At 44.7% G+C, this 19,819-nt stretch overlaps 1 protein-coding gene across 3 annotated transcripts in view; it reads left to right on the top strand.

The window, feature by feature from the left end:
• fgfrl1a (fibroblast growth factor receptor like 1a) overlaps positions 1 to 19,819 on the top strand; it is a 458,305-nt gene that overhangs the window by 306,384 nt on the left and 132,102 nt on the right. For all 3 annotated transcript variants that reach the window (XM_085975483.1, XM_085975482.1, XM_085975481.1), the window contains exon 4: positions 8,227 to 8,316. In XM_085975483.1, the coding sequence (XP_085831609.1) occupies positions 8,227 to 8,316 (90 nt within the window). The remainder of the gene's footprint in view (positions 1 to 8,226; positions 8,317 to 19,819) is intronic.

Genomic DNA, 19,819 nt, shown 5'->3' with positions numbered 1-19,819 from the left:
ATGGCAGGTCTGTCGTATTAGGAGAGATTGGGTCGACTAGGCCTGTATTCACTAGAGTTTAGACGAATGAGAGGGGATCTCATTGAAACGTATAAAATTCTGACAGGGCTGGACAGACTGGATGGAGGGAGGATGTTTCCCCTGGCTGGGGGGGGGTCGAGAACGAGGGGTCACAGTCTCAGCATACGGGGTAGGACATTTAGGACTGAGATGAGGAGAAATTTCTTCACTCAGAGGGTGGTGAACCTGTGGAATTCTCTACCACAGAAGACTGTGGAGGCCAAGTCACTGAATGTATTTAAGAAGGAGCTAGATAGATTTCTAGATGCAAAAGGCATCAAGGGGTATGGGGAGAGAGCGGGAATATGGTATTGAGATAGAAGATCAGCCAGGATCATAATGAATGGCGAAGCAGGCTCGAAGGGCTGAATGGCCTACTCCTGCTCCTATTTTTCTATGTTTCTAATTAAGCCCAATCTTAGCTGGTATATATACATACGCACACTTTCCATCAGGTATCCTGGCTAATGTGTTTCCCTCCCGAGGCCAAGCAACCCTGCTGTTGACAGTGCCATGCTAGCACTCTGGCTGAGATCAGTTAACTCAGTGGGGATCAAACATGGGGCCAGCCTAATGCGGATGACTCAATATTATACTATTATGTCATTGGGATGGATCCACTCACAGCCATTGTGGGACACTTCTTTGACAGGTTGGCTCCCCATTTTTGTCTGCTGATGGGAATAGAGTATTGACACGACAATTATGGGATACCGCACCCTTAAAAAAAGAAAGCAAGTCAGGGGAAGGTAATGGCAAAAATCAGCCCGTGCAGGTTAACCATTTCATACTAATCGATTATTAAATGACATTGTCATTACAGAAAACATTTACCTTTTGAGGCAACCAGACTAAGCAATTTCTCAATTAAGAAAACACTCTGGCTATTCACCCTTGAAAGGACACAACATTTATACTACAACTGCAGTGTTGTAATGAAGTGCTTTTACTTCGCACTATTGCTAAGCGGACAGTGTTAATCCAAAGCTGGGGCCCGAGTGGACTCCAGAGTAAAGTGGAGTGAGACTTGGTGGAAGAGGGAGTCTCTCTCCACTTTGCTCTACGAATATGCAGCACTGGTGCGAAACAAAACCACTTTGCACCAATGCTACAGTTGTATTGTGAAAGCAGTCTAAGAGGGGACTTCATAGGTATAAAAATAGTAAACAGAAGAAGTAAATTCAGAGCTTCACATTAAATCATGGCGGGGAGCACAAGCTCAAGTTATCAAAAAGGTAAATTTAGGACTGATGTCAGAAAATTCTTTTCCATGCATAGTGACCAGTATTCAGTAACAAATTCAGTAACAACAACTTGTATCTATATACTGTAGCACCTTTAACATACTAAAACATCCCAAAGCACTTCACAGGAGTGTTAGCAGACAAAATTTGACACCAAGCCACACAAGGAGATATTAGGACAGGTGACCAAAGGCTTGGTCAAAGAGGTCGTTTTAAGGAGGTTCATAAAGGAGGAGACAGCTGGAGAGGTGGGAGGTTATTCCGGTGCTTGTTGTCTAATCAGCTTACCTAGGCACGGTTACCAATGGTTGGACGAAGGAAATCAGGGATGGCCAGACTTGTAGGAAGTCAGAGTTCTTGGAGGGTTGTACGCCTGGAGGAATTTACAGAGATAGGGAGGGGCATCTAAGATCCCGCAGGCAATAGCCCTGGAATCATTTTAAGAAACAGTCAGTTGCTTTAATGGGGAGACTGCAAGGTCTTTCTGGATCAATGGACCAGGATAGTCTGAATGGCCTTCCTCATCCATATTTATATTGTTAACAAGACAAAGACCTTCGGGCCAATTTTCAGCTTTGCTGCCTGGTTTGTGACTTGTGGGAGCAGATCACCTGCCTGCCTATTGTAGAACCTGCCTGATTTTCATTCTGTTAAAATTGCGAAGTTGAAAATGATCCCCCACACCCCCCAACCCTTCTCTCCAATTTTACCTCACAGGTGAAAATAATTGCAGATGCTTGCCCCTTACAAATACAGGTTAGCGGTAGTTATTGCCTTTGGGTTTCCCAACAAACAGAATGTTCTACAGAAGGTGTACACAAGGGTATATAATCGTCCCAACTGCATATTCAGTCATGGGAGCTGCACAATTATTGTTGAAGTCACCAGTACTTGGATGCGTTTATACAGAAATTGTACCTGACTCGTGGGTATATATATTTTTTATCATTTACTTGCTTAAACTGGTTGATTGTTAAGAGATTGGAGGCAATCAAGCTACCGTTGTGAACAAACAATATGGCCAGCCATAGCAATTATATAACCAAAGTGACAAAATCTTAACACGGTTCTTGGTGCTTTCACTTGTCTATACCTGTCAAAAATAATTGCAGCATTGAGTTTGATGTCTTCCAGGAGTTGATTCAGTTGTTGTTAAGAGCACAAAGCCCTTTGGGAGGATTGTTCAAGCCTGACTTGATTACATTGCTTTTGCCTAATTTCAGTGTTTTTATTTTAATTCCCCCCCCCCCTTCTTTTACTCAGCGCCCTTCGCTTGTCAGGACTGTCGAGCAGGACTTGCCTTAATGATGCATGTTGATCGTTTCATCCTTCGCTTTGAAGTGCGCTCAGGTCTCCAGTTAGAGTTCAAAGGTCGCCGTGTTTATTTATGCAAAGCTGGATCATCTGTGAAATGGGGCTTAGAAGGCCCCCTGACTTCAAAGGGTTCAAATCTGGCCTTGCAAAGTCAAAGCAGAGTCTGGTCTTGCGTTAAAATATTAAAAGAAAATTTGTGTCTCTCTGTCATGATATGGGTCATTTCAGTTATTAAATAACATTTTTAATTGGTATCAAAATCATGGTTGGGTCTAATTGAATTAAGTAGTAATGGCCTCAATAATTTGCTCTTGTTTTTTTGTGAAGCGCTCTGTATAAATTGTCGGTAAATAAGAATGAGCTCATCCCTCTTTGTCCATTCTGTATCTCATTCTGGGTGTCTGCCCCATCAAAAGTTCGTACAGGTTTCTTTTGGTGAGTGGGGGGGGCGGCGGGGGGAGAGGGGACTGCAGGCGAATTGCGCGCAAAGTTGGATCTTTAGAAGATCAAAGCAGCTACAGCAATTCAGCGCACATCAAAGCTTTGGCTGCAAATCAAGTTGTGTTGAAAATCTAGCCGTTTGGCTGATGCTGAGGGGTAACGAAGAATGAAACATAAGGGGAGCAGTTTGTTTTTCCACTCTTCGTAAACAAGTCAGCTCTTTTAAGGTTTGGCACAAAAAGTTTGTTTTCTGGTGAAATTGTTCTCATTGTTGTTGTGAAGATAAAAAAACAGACAGAAAAAAAACCCTGATGATGAGGAGCCGCGGTGACAATGTCACAGTTTTAAACCGTGAGCCTCGAGTCTATCGTAGTGTTTGTGTACTGGGAATGCTCGGTTAAAAATTAACTTTTGGACTGCGACATGAAAAGGAACTGACAAATTTTACGTTTTACTAACTATGTTTTAGAGTATAAACATGATTTCTCTTCAAACTTTTTAAAATTTAAAGCTGTGGTTCTTACCCTTAAAGATTTGCATTTATACAGTGCCTTTCACAACCTCAAATCCCAAACTGCTTTACAGCCAATGAAGTACTTGTAAAGTGTAGTCCCTGTTGTAAACTAGGGAAACACGGTTGCCAATTTGTGCACAGCAAGGTCCCACAACAGCAATGACCAGATAATCGTCACTTTTTTTTTTAGTGGTGTTGGTTGAGGGATTAATATTGACCAGGACACCAGGGAGAACTCCCCTGCTCTTCTTCGAAATAGTGCCATGGGATCTTTTACGTCCATGTCAGAGGGCAGACAGAGCCTCGGTTTAGCATCTCATCTGAAAGACCGCACATCTGACCGTGCAGTATTCCCTTGAACAGCCAGCCTAGATTTTGTGCTCGAGTCTCTGGAGTGGGTCTTGAACCCAAAACCTTCTGACTCAGAGGCGAGAGTGCTACTGAACCATGGGTGTGATAGCTTGAAGCAAGCAGCTGAACAGGGCAGGAGCTTGTCGTAGGTTGCCTGCCTGCCTGCTTAAGCAAGAGATCGAGCGAAAGTAGTAGGGGCCCCTCTGTCTCGGTTTGAACCAATGAGGTTTTTGAATGAGCTGCCGGAGATTTATGTCAAAATTCTGTTTGTTAAAACAGAATTCCATGTTTTTCTGTGTGTTATGACATGGAGACATTGGGCTGGATTTTGATTCTGGAGGCGTGTAGGAGGCGGGACTACAGCTTTTGGGGTTATAGTCCCGCCTCCATCGAGTTGTGGCCAACCCACTCGATTTTCACTTGATTGACCTTGTTGAGCCCGCCCAGCGGGCTCTGCAGGCCAATTAAGGGCCACCCGGCAACAGGTGACGTCACAGATTGACATTTCATCTGTCAAGAGTTTTTGACAGATGAAATATTAGCGTTTGACAGCTCTTTGAAGCTGTCAAACACTGACAATCTGTACTCCAAGTTAATTCCTTCCTCTCAGGCTGATTTAGAGATCTCTCCAGAACAGAAAGCTGAATGCTGCAACTTTTGACAGCTCGCGGCTATTCTGCTTTCTGTGCCGGTGAGATGAGGGACTCCCGAGACCTGAAGGAAGGAAGGCTGTAAAGGTAAGTAAAGGTAAGTAAAGCTTCTTTAAGCACTGTACACAGACCAAACACACTTACCTTTGCACTCGTGCACCCATCACTCACCTGAACACCGACATCTCGAACCCTCCAAGTCCTTCAGCCCAACGGTCCGCCTCGCTAAATTGGCGTGGTTTGGAGCCGTCGGGAATCCCACACTTCAGGAATAAAAATAGGGATTAGGTTATAAACTGCCTGTTAACTACCTGTTAACAGGCAGTTAATTGGCACTAATCCCCTTCCCGCCTCGGGGAGGCGGGTCCCAGCATAGGTCGGGTACCCGCCTCCTTTGAAACTGGCATGGAGGCGGGTTGGGGGCAGGATGTGTTCGTGCCCCCCGATTTCGAGATTTTAACCCCCCACACGCCTTCAATCCCGCCTCCACGGCCCAGTGAAAATCTTGCCCATTAATTCTGAACATTTACAATGGGTTTTCATCACTAGCAAAACAAACCCCAGAAGTTTTTTTAAATTTGTTTGTGGGATGTGGGTGTCGCTAGCAAGGCCAGCATTTGTTGCCCGTCCCTAATTGCCCTTGAGAAGGTGGTGGTGAGCCGCCTTCTTGAACCGCTGCAGTCCGTGTGGTGAAGGTACTCCCACAGTGCTGGTAGGGAGGGAGTTCCAGGATTTTGACCCAGCGACGATGAAGGAGCGGCGATATACTTCTAAGTCAGGATGGTGTGAGCCACAATCCCACCTCTGCCACTATCCTACCCTTGTCCGATTTTAGATTAGCCGAGAAAGCGGAAACACTGGAGCACAGCTGAAGAAGATCTAAAGAGGACGAGGTGAAAGAAATTAAAATGCATGAAAAGAGGGATGACACAAATGTATTTTGAAACTATTGGGACAGATGAGTTGAAGCTTCAGCATCCTGTTTCCACAGAGACAAGGACAATAAATCAGCTTTCTGGGTCTGGGCGCCTCGAGCATCCTCAATTTTACTCGCTCCACCTTTGGTGGCCGTTCCTTCAGCTGCCAAGGCACTAAGCTCTGGAATTCCCTCCCTAAACCTCTCTGCCAACCTTCCCGCTAAGCTGCCCGGCTGAGCAGCTTTCTGGCGGTCCTGCACAGGCCGCTCACTGGCCTTTATATGGAAGAAACCGCGCATGTGCGAAAATTTGAATAGGCCACACAGCCAGTTAAAGGACCGCGCACGAAAAAAAAGAGAGAACATTGCTCTCTGCTTCTCTTTCCTCATTTAAGACACTCCTTAAAACCTAGCTCCATCTGTACTAATATCGCCTTGCGTGGCTTGGTGTCAAATTTTGTTTTATAACTCTCCTGTGAACTGTCTTGGGACGTTTTACTACGTTAAAGGCACTATATAAATACAAGTTGTCGTTGTTGTTGGGCAAATTTACAAATCCAGATTTAACAAGTGTTTTTTCTCATGCTTAAACCTCTATCATTGTTTGTCAGTGCAGTTCATGAGGTGGAAATTGGAGCACCCACACAATACTAAGCTTCACTAGTGGTAAGCTATGTGATGTCTTCGGTGTAACTCTACAAAGATGAGTTCACGCGACAAGAAAGAATTAAAATTGGTTTCTAACTGCCTGCTGAAATGGAATACACAATCTTTGGAGTTTATTTCTCAAATCTTTATGATAAGAATACAACCTCTTGGGCAGTGGGATGCAGGTTTGCTTATGACACTTCCCCACACCAAGGGAGAATTAAAAGGAGAACTGTCTGCAGGGCCCTGCTATCCCTCTCCTAGCAACCGTTGCAGAGTGGCATCCATAGGAGAGCGGGACAACTGCATGCCTTTGGTAACGGGTGATGCGTTAAAAATGGGACAACAAACGAGAACTTTACATTGGCTACGCCTCAACTACAAAGATTTGACTCCATTTCAAAGCAAAAACTCAGCAAAACAATTACTCAGTAAAATTTAAATAATTCTGGACAGAGAAATTATTAGGAAAAAATACATTTCATTTTTTTTTAAACGCAGAATTCAAAATAGGCTGATAATTTACTTATAAAAATGAAAGCCTTGAGATTTTTGTTAAAGATTAGCTGATTGTGAAATGTGGTTTAATAAAACCTGGCATCACTTTCCTTTTGAATCCAAAAATAACCTCTGTAATTACAAAATAATAATGTTATTATATTATTAGTTCCGAGTATTACATTTGGCTTTTACTCCAAATTTCGTGGAAGTTCACTGACTTACAGGGTAATTACAAATAGCCCTTAATTGCAAGAAGTACAATTAAGAATCTTCAAGATGATTTATGGGGGGCCGTAAATGTGCGGCTATTCCTGCAGATTCCTACCGTAACTTCAGAGGGAGTGACTGGAGCGGCCGCAAACTCTACCAGGACCCACATATGTTACGTCCAGGCTGTGAGGTATCCTGCATGGTCTTGTGGGGGCGAAGCCTCTGTCTGCCTCCACAAGACCATTGACGCAAGGCTGTGGCGCCGGGGGTAGGGACTCCCTAAGTCGGGACCCAGCACAGTGACAGATGTTGGGGCTACCTGAGGATATCGGCTGTGACTGAGGCCTGGACCCCAAAGATTAGTTACACACTATTCTTTTCGTGCATTACGCAGGGGGCCATCGGGTGGCGCATCTTTTTCCCCTATCTGTGGGGTGGGAGAGAGGCACCCGGCACCCTCTCCAGCCTCCTTGACATGGGGACACACCAGACACACTCACCAGCTCCCTAAAAGCCCATTACTCATGACCCCATCCCCCGGACCCTGCAGATTTATGCCTGGATGTTACCCCCTCCCCGAATGGATATGTTCTTAAATCTCCATATTTAACATGTCAAAATTCAGAATCTTAAACCTTTGCCTTTTGTTGTCAAAGTAATATTACTTATGATTTTTTACTTAATGAGCTCCTCTCCAAATTATGTCCTGAGTTGAACAGGTTTGTTTATAATTATCCTGTGACATCAATGGAACAGTCCATTAAGAGCAGCGGGAGTAACATAAATGTTGAAGTAAAATTCAAAGTACACATTCAGGATTTAAAATCTTTTTAACATGATCATTTTAAGAATCAATCCAATATCGCCACCCTCCCATTGCCACTGCCAAGTTCCACATAGATATTTCATTATCCTGAGGCGGTAAACAGACTCATTTCAATTTGTCTCTCTATCCCTATCTACCATCTCTCTTACAGACGTGTTTTTACCTCACCCCTTCACCCTTTTAGCTCTTCGTCTAATTTTTGCACCTTTTCCCTACCCTCTTTTCCTCTCAGACTTTCCTTCCTCCTTAAAGACGACAAGCTTGTAAAGTCAAGTTTGTTGTCACCTAACCACTTCTTTTTGATTGGCCTTGTCTTCTCTCCTTCTCGTTTCAGCGTTGTTGTTGTCCTGCACCTTTCACCTAGGCTTTGCAATAAAAATATCGTTCCAGTTTAACTTTGAAGATTTTTAATAAGAACCAGAAGGTTAAAAAAAATGTTTTTATAGCCAAGAGGTGCTATGTAAACTGGGATCTTTTAAGTCATGTTGTGACGCATCATTTGCATTCCAATCCATATTTCCTAAACGGTTCCTTGCTTTATTTATTTACAGATGATTCAAGCACAGGAAGGGATGGACAGAAGCTGCCTCAAGGATCAAATGGGGAATATACAAATGAGGATCCTACAGGAAAACAATGGGGTATGATGCTTTGAATTCTCAAAATGCCAAAGTACTAACATAATCAAGTCTTTCTTTCTTCTTTCTATCATTACATTTGAGTTGGAATGAGTTGTCTATTATAATGTTAGCCGCTCTGATTAGGTAATTCTGTGACATCCAATTGTTTATTGTATGGATGGTTTCATATGAGAATAAGATTGTATCTTTGGATGCTGTAACTGATAGCACAGCTAAGTGAGTGCAGCTTAAGCAGGAGGTACAGTTGCCTGGTGGATAGGTTCAGAATGAAGTGCGTAGCAGTGTGCTTCTTGGTTAACAACTAACACCATTCATCTTCTCTCGTCTTCTTCCCTCCTTTAACCACATTGCATCTATGGACAAACAAGAAGCATGAGAAACAGGCATTTGTGTCTGTGGTTAAATGCATTGTGTGGTGTGGTACTGAGTCATACAACCAGTTCAACCCCTGGTCCATACTTATTTGGCCAATCTCAACTGGCATTGCAGTCAGATCTCTTTTTTTCTTCCTATTTCATTCATTTGGAACTGGCAAGTCTGTATTTGTTGCCAATTGCTAGGTGCCCAGTGGGGATTTAGAGTTAACCACATATCATGGGGCTGGAGTCACAGGTAGACCAGAATAGGTAAGGTGCCCGTCCCTGAGGGACGTTAGCGAACCGCAATGTTTTTTTACAACAATCCAGTAGTTTCATTTTCTGATGCAAGCCACAAATTACCAGATTTGTTAAATTCAATTTTATAACTTGCCTTGGCGGGATTTGAACTCATGACCTCTGGGTTGCTAGGTCACTACCATAACCAATAGGCTACTGATACCTCATTAAATTGTTTCATTGTCCCTGGATTAGGGAGAGGAAAAAAACTGGCTGAGGTTCCTGCTCTTTATAGCTAGTGACTGTGTGTGTGCGTGTGTGTGCGTGTGCGTGTGCATGTGCATGCACGCGCATACATGTGTGTGAGTGTATGTGTGTATATCTGTATGTATGAGTGTATTTGCCAGGTGAAGCTATAATTGTTGCTGGGCCATCGCAGCTGACCCATTCACTGCTACGCTCACACATGAAGAATTCCATCTGGGAATTGATTACCACTGTAAGTAAAGTGGAGAAAGGGAAGATAATTGGGAAAAAAAGTGGAAGCGTGCAATAGAGAAATTAAGTTAGGTTTTAGTGCTGAAGATAAGAGCCTAAAATAATAAAACACTAGAATCAAAATCCAGTGCAATATTCATCAAATTATCAAACTTATACCAGTTGAGCAGGATCGCAATGCTGTTATCCACAGAAATATATCTGTGGATTTAGATTTCAGAATTAATAAACAGCTCACTGATGCCGCCAATAGTTGCTAACAAATCAGCCATTTGATTTTGCTGTATATCTATTGCCATCTGTATCTTCATTCAAATAAAGAAAATGAAACTGAAAGTATAATAGATTTGATAGAGAGAACTGACTGGTGCAACAAGCAATTCTGACAGTATCAGTACAGAGACTTACTGATGAAGACCCTGAAATGTCTCAGGTCTCGATGCTAGTGGTTACACTGGAATGGCGCCTGACCGTGCCCTCCAGTGCTGACCCTGCCGGAATTTGCGGAGTCAATGAGGCACCTCATTAGCATAGGACAGGCAGGTGCTACTTCAGATGCATTCCTGATGCATGCCTCATGCCCACTGAAAACACAGCCTCCACGCGCCCTCGAGAGGAAGGATTTCGCAGAATCCCCCCACTCCGGTACTGTTCCTTCTGGCGACCAATCCATGCCTGTCTATTTTTCAAAGACTGTTGCCTATTGGGATGTCTAGGGTGCGTTCCTGGCCTGGGCCGCACTGCACTGGTGGGGCCCACGCACACTCTTGTGCAGGCATCCACTCACTGCCACCACTACAACACTGAACCCGACTGAGGCTCAGGAATGGGAAGTCCCCACAACTGGCTCTGCCCTCTGACTGTCGTTTGCTTCGCAATCGGTGGACGGAAAGCTCCACCCAATGAAAGGCATTGAGAACAAGGTTACACTGCAGTAGGAGTAAATTGGCACAGCAGGCAGTGGAAACCAGTTTTCTAACCAATCAGCAGGGGTGACTCATTTGGCTGTAAACAAACAAACAGTATAAAAAGACCAGGCTAGTGTGAGCAAGCACTGAGTGCGAGTCAGCAGAGAGTGCTGTGAGTTTGGGTAAGTGTGAGAGTTCTTTAATTGTTATTTCTCTTTAAATCATTCTTGATAAGATTACTTAAGCAGTTTAAGTAAAGGGGAAAAGTTAAATATTTGGGATTCTGTTGGTTTAAGAAGAGTAAAACAAGGTTACACTGCAGTAGGAGTAAATTGGCACAGCCAGCAGCGGAAACCAGTTTTCTAACCAATCAGCAGGGGTGACTCATTTGGCTGTAAACAAACAAACAGTATAAAAAGACCAGGCTAGTGCGAGCAAGCACTGAGTGTGAGTCAGCAGAGAGTGCTGTGAGTTTGGGTAAGTGTGAGAGTTCTTTAATTGTTATTTCTCTTTAAATCATTCTTGATAAGATTACTTAAGCAGTTTAAGTAAAGGGGAAAAGTTAAATATTTGGGATTCTGTTGGTTTAAGAAGAGTAAAACAAGGTTACACTGCAGTAGGAGTAAATTGGTACAGCCGGCAGCGGAAACCAGTTTTCTAACCAATCAGCAGGGGTGACTCATTTGGCTGTAAACAAACAAACAGTATAAAAAGACCAGGCTAGTGCGAGCAAGCACTGAGTGTGAGTCAGCAGAGAGTGCTGTGAGTTTGGGTAAGTGTGAGAGTTCTTTAATTGTTATTTCTCTTTAAATCATTCTTGATAAGATTACTTAAGCAGTTTAAGTAAAGGGGAAAAGTTAAATATTTGGGATTCTGTTGGTTTAAGAAGAGTAAAACAAGGTTACACTGCAGTAGGAGTAAATTGGCACAGCCGGCAGCGGAAACCAGTTTTCTAACCAATCAGCAGGGATGACTCATTTGGCTGTAAACAAACAAACAGTATAAAAAGACCAGGCTAGTGCGAGCAAGCACTGAGTGCGAGTCAGCAGAGAGTGCTGTGAGTTTGGGTAAGTGTGAGAGTTCTTTAATTGTTATTTCTCTTTAAATCATTCTTGATAAGATTACTTAAGCAGTTTAAGTAAAGGGGAAAAGTTAAATATTTGGGATTCTGTTGGTTTAAGAAGAGTAAAACAAGGTTACACTGCAGTAGGAGTAAATTGGCACAGCAGGCAGTGGAAACCAGTTTTCTAACCAATCAGCAGGGGTGACTCATTTGGCTGTAAACAAACAAACAGTATAAAAAGACCAGGCTAGTGCGAGCAAGCACTGAGTGCGAGTCAGCAGAGAGTGCTGTGAGTTTGGGTAAGTGTGAGAGTTCTTTAATTGTTATTTCTCTTTAAATCATTCTTGATAAGATTACTTAAGCAGTTTAAGTAAAGGGGAAAAGTTAAATATTTGGGATTCTGTTGGTTTAAGAAGAGTAAAACAAGGTTACACTGCAGTAGGAGTAAATTGGCACAGCAGGCAGTGGAAACCAGTTTTCTAACCAATCAGCAGGGGTGACTCATTTGGCTGTAAACAAACAAACAGTATAAAAAGACCGGTCCTAGTGCGAGCAAGCACTGAGTGCAAGTCATCAGAGAGTGCTGTGAGTTTGGGTATGTGTGAGTTAGGGTAAGTGGGGTGTTAGGTGCTCTTTTCAAACTTTAACTCTGTGGGTTGTAGTTAATAAGGCCTTTCTGGTGCAGAGTGACTGTTGGTAAACCATTTAACTGGTGTAATTAGAGGGATTGATTTAATTTAAATCCAATTAATTAAAGGGGATACTAGCATCTAAAATCAGGCAGAGGGTGTCCATAACTAACAATAAAAAGTTTAATTAATTACATAAAATGGAGCAGGTGATGTGTTACTGTTGCAAGATGTGGGAGCCGGTGGACCCCATTGAGGCTCACGGTGATTACGTCTGTGACAAGTGTCTGCTGCTACAGGAACTCCAGCTCCGTGTTGATGAGCTGGAGTCTGAGCTTCAGACACTGCGACACATCAGGGAGGGGGAGAAGTACCTGGACTCTGTGTATCAGGAGGTGGTGACACCTATGAAGTTAATTAATTCAGAGGTAGCCCATGGTCAGGGACAGGACGGTGTGACTACGAGTCAGGCAGGTACGGGGATCCAGGAGGTAGAGCTGGAGGAGCCGCAGCCCTTGCTCTTGTCCAACAGGTTTGAGGTTCTTACTCCCTGTGGGGACAGGAGCAGGGACTGCAGGGAGGATGAGCAACCTGGCCACAGCACCGTGGAACGGGGGGCCATTCAAGAGGGGGGAGTAAATAGAAATGTTGTAGTGGTAGGGGATAGTATTATTAGGGGGATAGATAGAGTTCTCTGCAGCCGAGAGCGAGAGTCCCGAAGGCTGTGTTGCCTACCCGGTGCCAGGGTTAAGGACATCTCCTCTGGGCTGGAAAGAAACTTGCAGTGGGAGGGGGTGGATCCAGTTGTCGTGGTCCATGTTGGTACAAACGAAGTAGCTAGGACTAGGAAGCCGGTTCTGTTAAAGGAGTATGAGCAGCTAGGGGTCAAATTAAAAAACAGAACCTCAAGGGTAATAATCTCTGGATTATTACCTGAGCCACGAGCGAATTTGGCTAGGACAAATAAAATTAGAGAGTTAAATGCGTGGCTCAAAGGCTGGTGTGGGAGAAATGGGTTTTGCTTCCTGGGACACTGGCACCAGTACTGGGGCAGGAGGGAGCTGTTCCGTTGGGACGGGCTTCACTTGGCCAGTGCTGGGACTAGAGTCCTGGCGGATCATATAACTAGGGCTGTAGAGAGGGCTTTAAACTAACTAGTGGGGGGGAGGTTCCTCGAGAGCAAATAATAAAAATGACAACAGAGAAGGTCATAGACTTAGGTAGCAGTGGGGAAATTAAAAACCAGAGCGTGTCAGGAAGGGGCAGAAGGTATGGAGTAAAAGGTAAAGTAATAAAAAGGGCAAAAGCAGGAACTAAGTGTCACAAAACATATTTGAAAGTTCTCTATCTGAATGCACGTAGCATTCGTAACAAAATAGACGAGTTAATGGCACAAATAACTACATATGGGTATGATCTTGTGGCCATTACAGAAACATGGCTGCAGGGTGACAATGCCTGGGAATTAATCATACCAGGTTATTTAACGATCAGGAAGGACAGGCAGGAAGGAAGGGGAGTTGGGGTGGCTATGTTAATAAAGGAAGGAATCACTGTAATACAGAGAAATGATATTGGGTCAAAAGATCAGGATAATGAAACAGTTTGGGTGGAGTTAAGGAATAATAAGGGGAAAAAACACTAGTGGGCGTAGTCTATAGGCCTCCGAACAGTTGCAACTCTGTTGGACGGAGTGTCAATCAGGAAATAGTTGAGGCTTGTAATAAGGGAACATCTATAATTATGGGGGATTTTAACTATCATATTAATTGGACAAATCAAATTGGGCAGGGCTGCCTTGAGGATGAGTTCATTGAGTGTATTAGGGATGGGTTTCTTGAGCAGTATGTAACTGAACCGACCAGGGGGCAAGCAACCTTAGATCGGTCCTGTGTAACGAGACAGGATTAATTAAAAATGTCCTAATAAAGGATCCCCTTGGAATGAGTGACCATAACATGGTTGAATTCCATATTCAATTAGAGGGTGAGAAGGTTGGATCTCAAACAAGTGTGCTAAGCTTGAATAAAGGAGACTATGAAGGTATGAGAGCAGAATTGAGTAGAGTGGATTGGGAAAATAGATTAAAGGGTAAGACGATACATGATCAGTGGTGTACATTTAAGGAGTTATTTTATAACTTCCAAAAAATATATATTCCACTGAGAAGAAAAGGGTGTAAAAGAAAAGTTGGCTGCTGCTGCCTTCCCCTGGTGAGTCATCCCCCTCAACAGTATCCAAAGCGGTATACTTGTTTGAAAGGGGGATGTCCGCAGGGGTTCCCTGCACTACCTGCCTGCCTTTGTCGCTCCGCCTGATGGTCACCCCCTGTGCTGCCCTACCCTGAGGCGTGAACAACTCGCTAAACGTGCTATCCACGAGCCTCTCAGCATCGCGTATGCTCCAAAATTCATCCACCCGCAGCTCGAGCGCCACAATGCGGTCTACAAGTAGCTGCAGCTGGATGCATTTCCCACACACATGGTCGCCAGGGACACTGGCAGCGTCCCTGATTTCCCACATAGAGCAGGAGGAGCAGAACACGGGTCTGAGCTCTCCTGCCATGACTTACTCCTTTAATTAATCTAAAAATGTATTCAATACCCCAGTTACAGGTATACTCTAGGGCGCTTTATTTACCAACTGTCCTCACCACAACAGAGCCCCTAGAAATTTAACACCACAGAATTCAAGCTTGTAATGAAAAGAGAGAAATACTCACCAACCAATCACTTACCTGCTCCCTGGTGACGTCACACCCCGATTACTTTTTACCTCCCTGCAACTACCGAGCTCGCAGACTGGAGTTTGGTATGCCTCTCCTGGCCTCGCTGCCGCTTTTATACCTCGCCGCCGAGTCTCCCACAGGTCCCGCCTCTCGCTGCCTGCCGCCGCTGCTCTGAGGCCTCTCCTGGCCTCGCTGCCGCTTTTATACCTCGCCGCCGAGTCTCCCACAGGTCCCGCCTCTCGCTGCCTGCCGCCGCTGCTCTGAGGCCTCTCCTGGCCTCGCCGCCGAGTCTCCCACAGGTCCCGCCTCTCGCTGCCTGCCGCCGCTGCTCTGAGGCCTCTCCTGGCCTCGCTGCCGCTTTTATACCTCGCCGCCGAGTCTCCCACAGGTCCCGCCTCTCGCTGCCTGCCGCCGCTGCTCTGAGGCCTCTCCTGGCCTCGCTGCCGCTTTTATACCTCGCCGCCGAGTCTCCCACAGGTCCCGCCTCTCGCTGCCTGCCGTGGTCCACATTGGTACCAACGACATAGGTAAAAAGAGGGATGAGGTCCTGCAGCAAGAATTTAGGGAGCTAGGTGAAGGATTAAAGAGCAGGACCTCAAGGGTTGTAATCTCTGGATTACTCCCAGTGCCACGTGCAAGTAAGTATAGAAATAGGAAGATAGAACAGATGAATGCGTGGCTAAAGGGATGGTGCAGGGGGGAGGGCTTTAGTTTCCTGGATCACTGGGTCTGCTTCTGGGAAAGGTGGGACTTGTACAAGTCGGACGGTTTACACCTGAACCAGAGGGGAACCAATATCCTTGCGGGGAGGTTTGCTGGCACTGCTGGGGGGGGTTTAAACTAACTTGGCAGGGGGATGGGGTATAGAGTGGAGCTATAGTAGGGGGTGATTTACAGCCAAATACAGAGGGAAAAACAAGTCAGCTGGGAAGGCAAAGCAAATATGTGAAGGCAAAAGAGAATATGGCAGGGCTGGAAGGCATTTATTTTAATGCAAGGAGTCTTGCAAATAAGGTGGATGAACTGAAGTTGTTGTTGAACACATGGGAGTACGATATTGTTGCTATCACGGAGACATGGTTGAGGGAGGGTCAGGACTGGCAGCTCAATATTCCGGGGTATAGAATCTTCAGGCGAGACAGAGGGGGGTGTAAAAGGGGAGGGGGTGTTGCAATATTAATTAAGGAGTCAATTACTGCTGTAAGGAGGGATGATATATTAGCGGGTTCCTCTAATGAGGCCATATGGGTAGAACTTAAAAACAAAAAGGGGGCAAGCACTTTGCTGGGAGTGTACTATAGGCCCCCAAACAGTCAGGGGGAGATAGAGGAACAGATATGTAGGCAAATCTCAGAAAAGTGCGAAAATAATAGGGTAATAATAGTGGGGGATTTCAACTTCCCCAATATAAATTGGGATAGTCAGAGTGTGAAAGGCTTAGAGGGTGCAGAATTCTTAAAGTGCATCCAGGAGAGCTTTTTGAGCCAACATGTAGAAAGTCCTACAAGAGAGGGGGCGGTACTGGACCTAATCCTGGGGAATGTAGCCGGGCAAGTGGTGGAAGTGTCAGTAGGAGAGCATTTTGGCGACAGTGACCACAATTCGGTGAGATTTAAGGTGGTCATGGAAAAAGACAAAGACGGCCCGGAAATAAGGGTTCTAAATTGGGGGAAGGCCGATTTTAATATGATAAGGCAGGATCTGGCCAAATTGGACTGGGAGCAGCTACTTATAGGAAAATCCGCATCAAAACAGTGGGAGACTTTCAGAAGGGAAATAGAGAGAGTACAACGCCAACATGTTCCTGTAAAGGTCAAGGGTGGGACCAACAAGCAAAGGGAACCTTGGATGACAAGGGATATACAAAAATGCATTAGAAATAAAAGGGGGGCTTTTGGCAGTTACAAAAGACTAAAGACGGAAGAAGCCCTAGAGGAGTATAAAAAATGCAGGGGCATACTTAAAAAAGAAATTAGGAGGGCGAGGAGGGGCCATGAAATAACACTGGCGATCAAAATAAAGGAAAATCCTAAGATGTTTTATAAGTATATTAAGGGCAAGAGGATAACCAGGGAAAGGGTAGGGCCCATTAGGGACCAAAGTGGCAATCTGTGTGTAGAGCCAGATGATGTAGGCGGGGTTTTAAATGAATTTTTTGCATCTGTGTTCACTATGGAGAAAGACGATGCAGACATAGAAATCGGGCAAGGGGGCTGTGACATACTTGAACATATTAGCATCGAGAGGGAGGAGGTGCTAGCGGTTTTAGCAGGCCAAAAAGTGGATAAATCCCCAGGCCCAGACGAGATGTATCCCAGGCTGCTGTGGGAGGCAAAGGAGGAGATTGCAGGGGCTCTGACACAAATTTTCAGAACCTCTCTGGCCACAGGGGATGTACCAGAGGACTGGAGAACAGCTAACGTAGTACCATTATTCAAGAAGGGTAGCAGGGATAAACCAGGGAATTACAGGCCAGTGAGCCTAACATCTGTGGTAGGGAAATTATTGGAAAAAATTCTGAGGGACAAAATTAGTCTCCACTTGGAGAGGCAAGGATTAATCGGGAATAGTCAGCATGGCTTTGTCAAGGGTAAATCATGTCTGACAAATCTGATTGAATTTTTCGAGGGGGTGACTAGGGGGGTGGATGAGGGAAATGCTGTGGATGTGGTTTACATGGACTTCAGTAAAGCTTTTGACAAAGTCCCGCATAGGAGACTGGTCAAGAAGGTAAGAGCCCATGGGATCCAGGGTGCCTTGGCGCGTTGGATCCTAAACTGGCTGAGTGGCAGGAGGCAGAGGGTGATGGTCGAAGGTTGCTTTTGTGACTGGAAGCCTGTGTCCAGTGGGGTACCTCAGGGATCGGTGCTGGGTCCCTTGTTGTTTGTGATCTACATAAATGATTTGGATGAGAATGTAAAAGGTATGATCAGTAAGTTCGCAGATGACACGAAAATTGGTGGGGTGGTAAATTGTGAGGAGGAAAGCCTTAGGCTACAGGACGATATAAACGGGTTGGTCAGATGGGCGGAAAAGTGGCAAATGGAATTTAACCCTGAAAAGTGCGAGGTGATGCATTTTGGACGGACAAATAAGGCAAGGGAATACACAATGAGTGGTAGGACCCTAGGAAGTACAGAGTGTCAGAGGGACCTTGGTGTACATGTACATAGATCCCTGAAGGCAGCGGAACAGGTAGATAAGGTGGTTAAAAAGGCATATGGGATACTTGCCTTCATTAGCCGAGGCATAGAATATAAGAGCAGGGAGGTTATGATGGAACTGTACAAAACGCTGGTGAGGCCACAGCTGGAGTACTGTGTGCAGTTCTGGTCGCCTCACTATAGGAAGGATGTGATTGCTTTGGAGAGGGTGCAGAGAAGATTCACCAGGATGTTACCTGGGATGGAGCGCCTCAGCTATGAAGAGAGGCTGGACAGGCTGGGGTTGTTTTCCTTGGAGCAAAGAAGGCTGAGGGGGGACCTGATTGAGGTGTACAAAATGATGAGGGGCATAGATAGGGTAGACAAAGAGGAACTTTTCCCCTTAGTAGGGGGGTCAATAACAAGGGGGCATAGATTCAGGGTAAGGGGCAGGAGATTTAGAGGGGATTTGTGGAGGAACTTTTTCACCCAGAGGGTGGTTGGAATGTGGAACTCAATGCCTGAAAGGGTGGCAGAGGCAGGAACCCTCACAACATTCAAGAAGCATTTGGATGAGCACTTGAAATGCCATTGCATACAAGGCTATGGACCAAATGCTGGAAAATGGGATTAGACTGGACAGGGATGGATGGGCGGCGCAGACACGATGGGCCGAAGGGCCTCTTTCTGTGCTGTAAAACTCTATGACTCTATGACTCTAAAAGACAGCCATCCGTGGCTAAGTAAAGAAATTAAGGATAGTATTCGACTAAAACAAGGGCATACAAGGTAGCCAAATCTAGTGGGAGGATAGAGGATTGGGAAAACATTAAAAGACAGCAAAAAATAACAAAAAGATTGATTAAGAAAGGGAAGATAGATTATGAAAGTAAATTAGCAAAAAATATAAAAACAGATAGTAAGAGTTTTTATAGTGATATAAAAAGAAAAAGGGTGGCTAAAGTAAATGTTGGTCCCTTAGAGGATGAGACTGGGAAATTAATGGTGGGAAATATGGAGATGGCAAAAACACTGAATGAGTATTTTGTATCAGTCTTTACAGTAGAGGACACTAAGAATATCCCAACACTGGACAAACAGGGGGTTATGGGGGGGAGGAGCTAAACACGATCAAAATCACTAAGGAAGTGGTACTCGGTAAAATAATGGGACTCAAGGCGGATAAATCACCTGGACCTGATGGCTTACATCCTAGGGTCTTGAGGGAAGTGGCGGTAGGGATTGTGGATGCATTAGTAATAATTTTCCAAAACTCCCTGGACTCAGCAAAGGTCCCGGCAGACTGGAAAACTGCTAATGTAACACCCTTATTTAAAAAGGGCAGTAGACAGAAGGCTGGAAACTGTGGGAGGTAAAATTTTGGAGTCCATTATTAAGGAGACAGTAACAGGACATTTGGATAATCATAATTTAATAGGACAAAGTCAGCATGGTTTTATGAAGGGGAAGTCATGTTTGACAAATTTGCTGGAGTTCTTTGAGGAAGTAACATATAGGGTGGATAAAGGGGAACCAGTGGACGTAGTGTATTTAGACTTCCAAAAGGCATTTGACAAGGTGCCACACAAAAGATTATTGCTTAAGATAAAAAATCACAGGATTGGGGGTAATATTCTGGCATGGATAGAGGATTGGCTATCTAACAGAAGGCAGAGAGTTGGGATAAATGGTTAATTCTCAGACTGGTAATCAGTAACTAGTGGTGTTCCGCAGGGGTCAGTGCTGGGTCCCCAACTCTTTACAATCTACTATATTAACGATTTGGAGGAGGGGACCGAGTGTAACATATCAAAGTTTGCAGATGATACTAAGATGGGAGGGAAAGTAGTGAGTGAGGAGGACATAAAAAACCTGCAAGGGGACATAGACAGGCTAAGTAAGTGGGCAGAGATTTGGCAGATGGAATACAATACTGGA

The sequence above is a fragment of the Somniosus microcephalus genome, chromosome 2 (genome assembly GCF_052327205.1).
Source record: "Somniosus microcephalus isolate GS21.2 chromosome 2, FLI_Smic_1.0, whole genome shotgun sequence".
NCBI classification, from domain to species: domain Eukaryota; kingdom Metazoa; phylum Chordata; class Chondrichthyes; order Squaliformes; family Somniosidae; genus Somniosus; species Somniosus microcephalus.
This window is presented reverse-complemented; position numbering and strand designations above follow the sequence as displayed.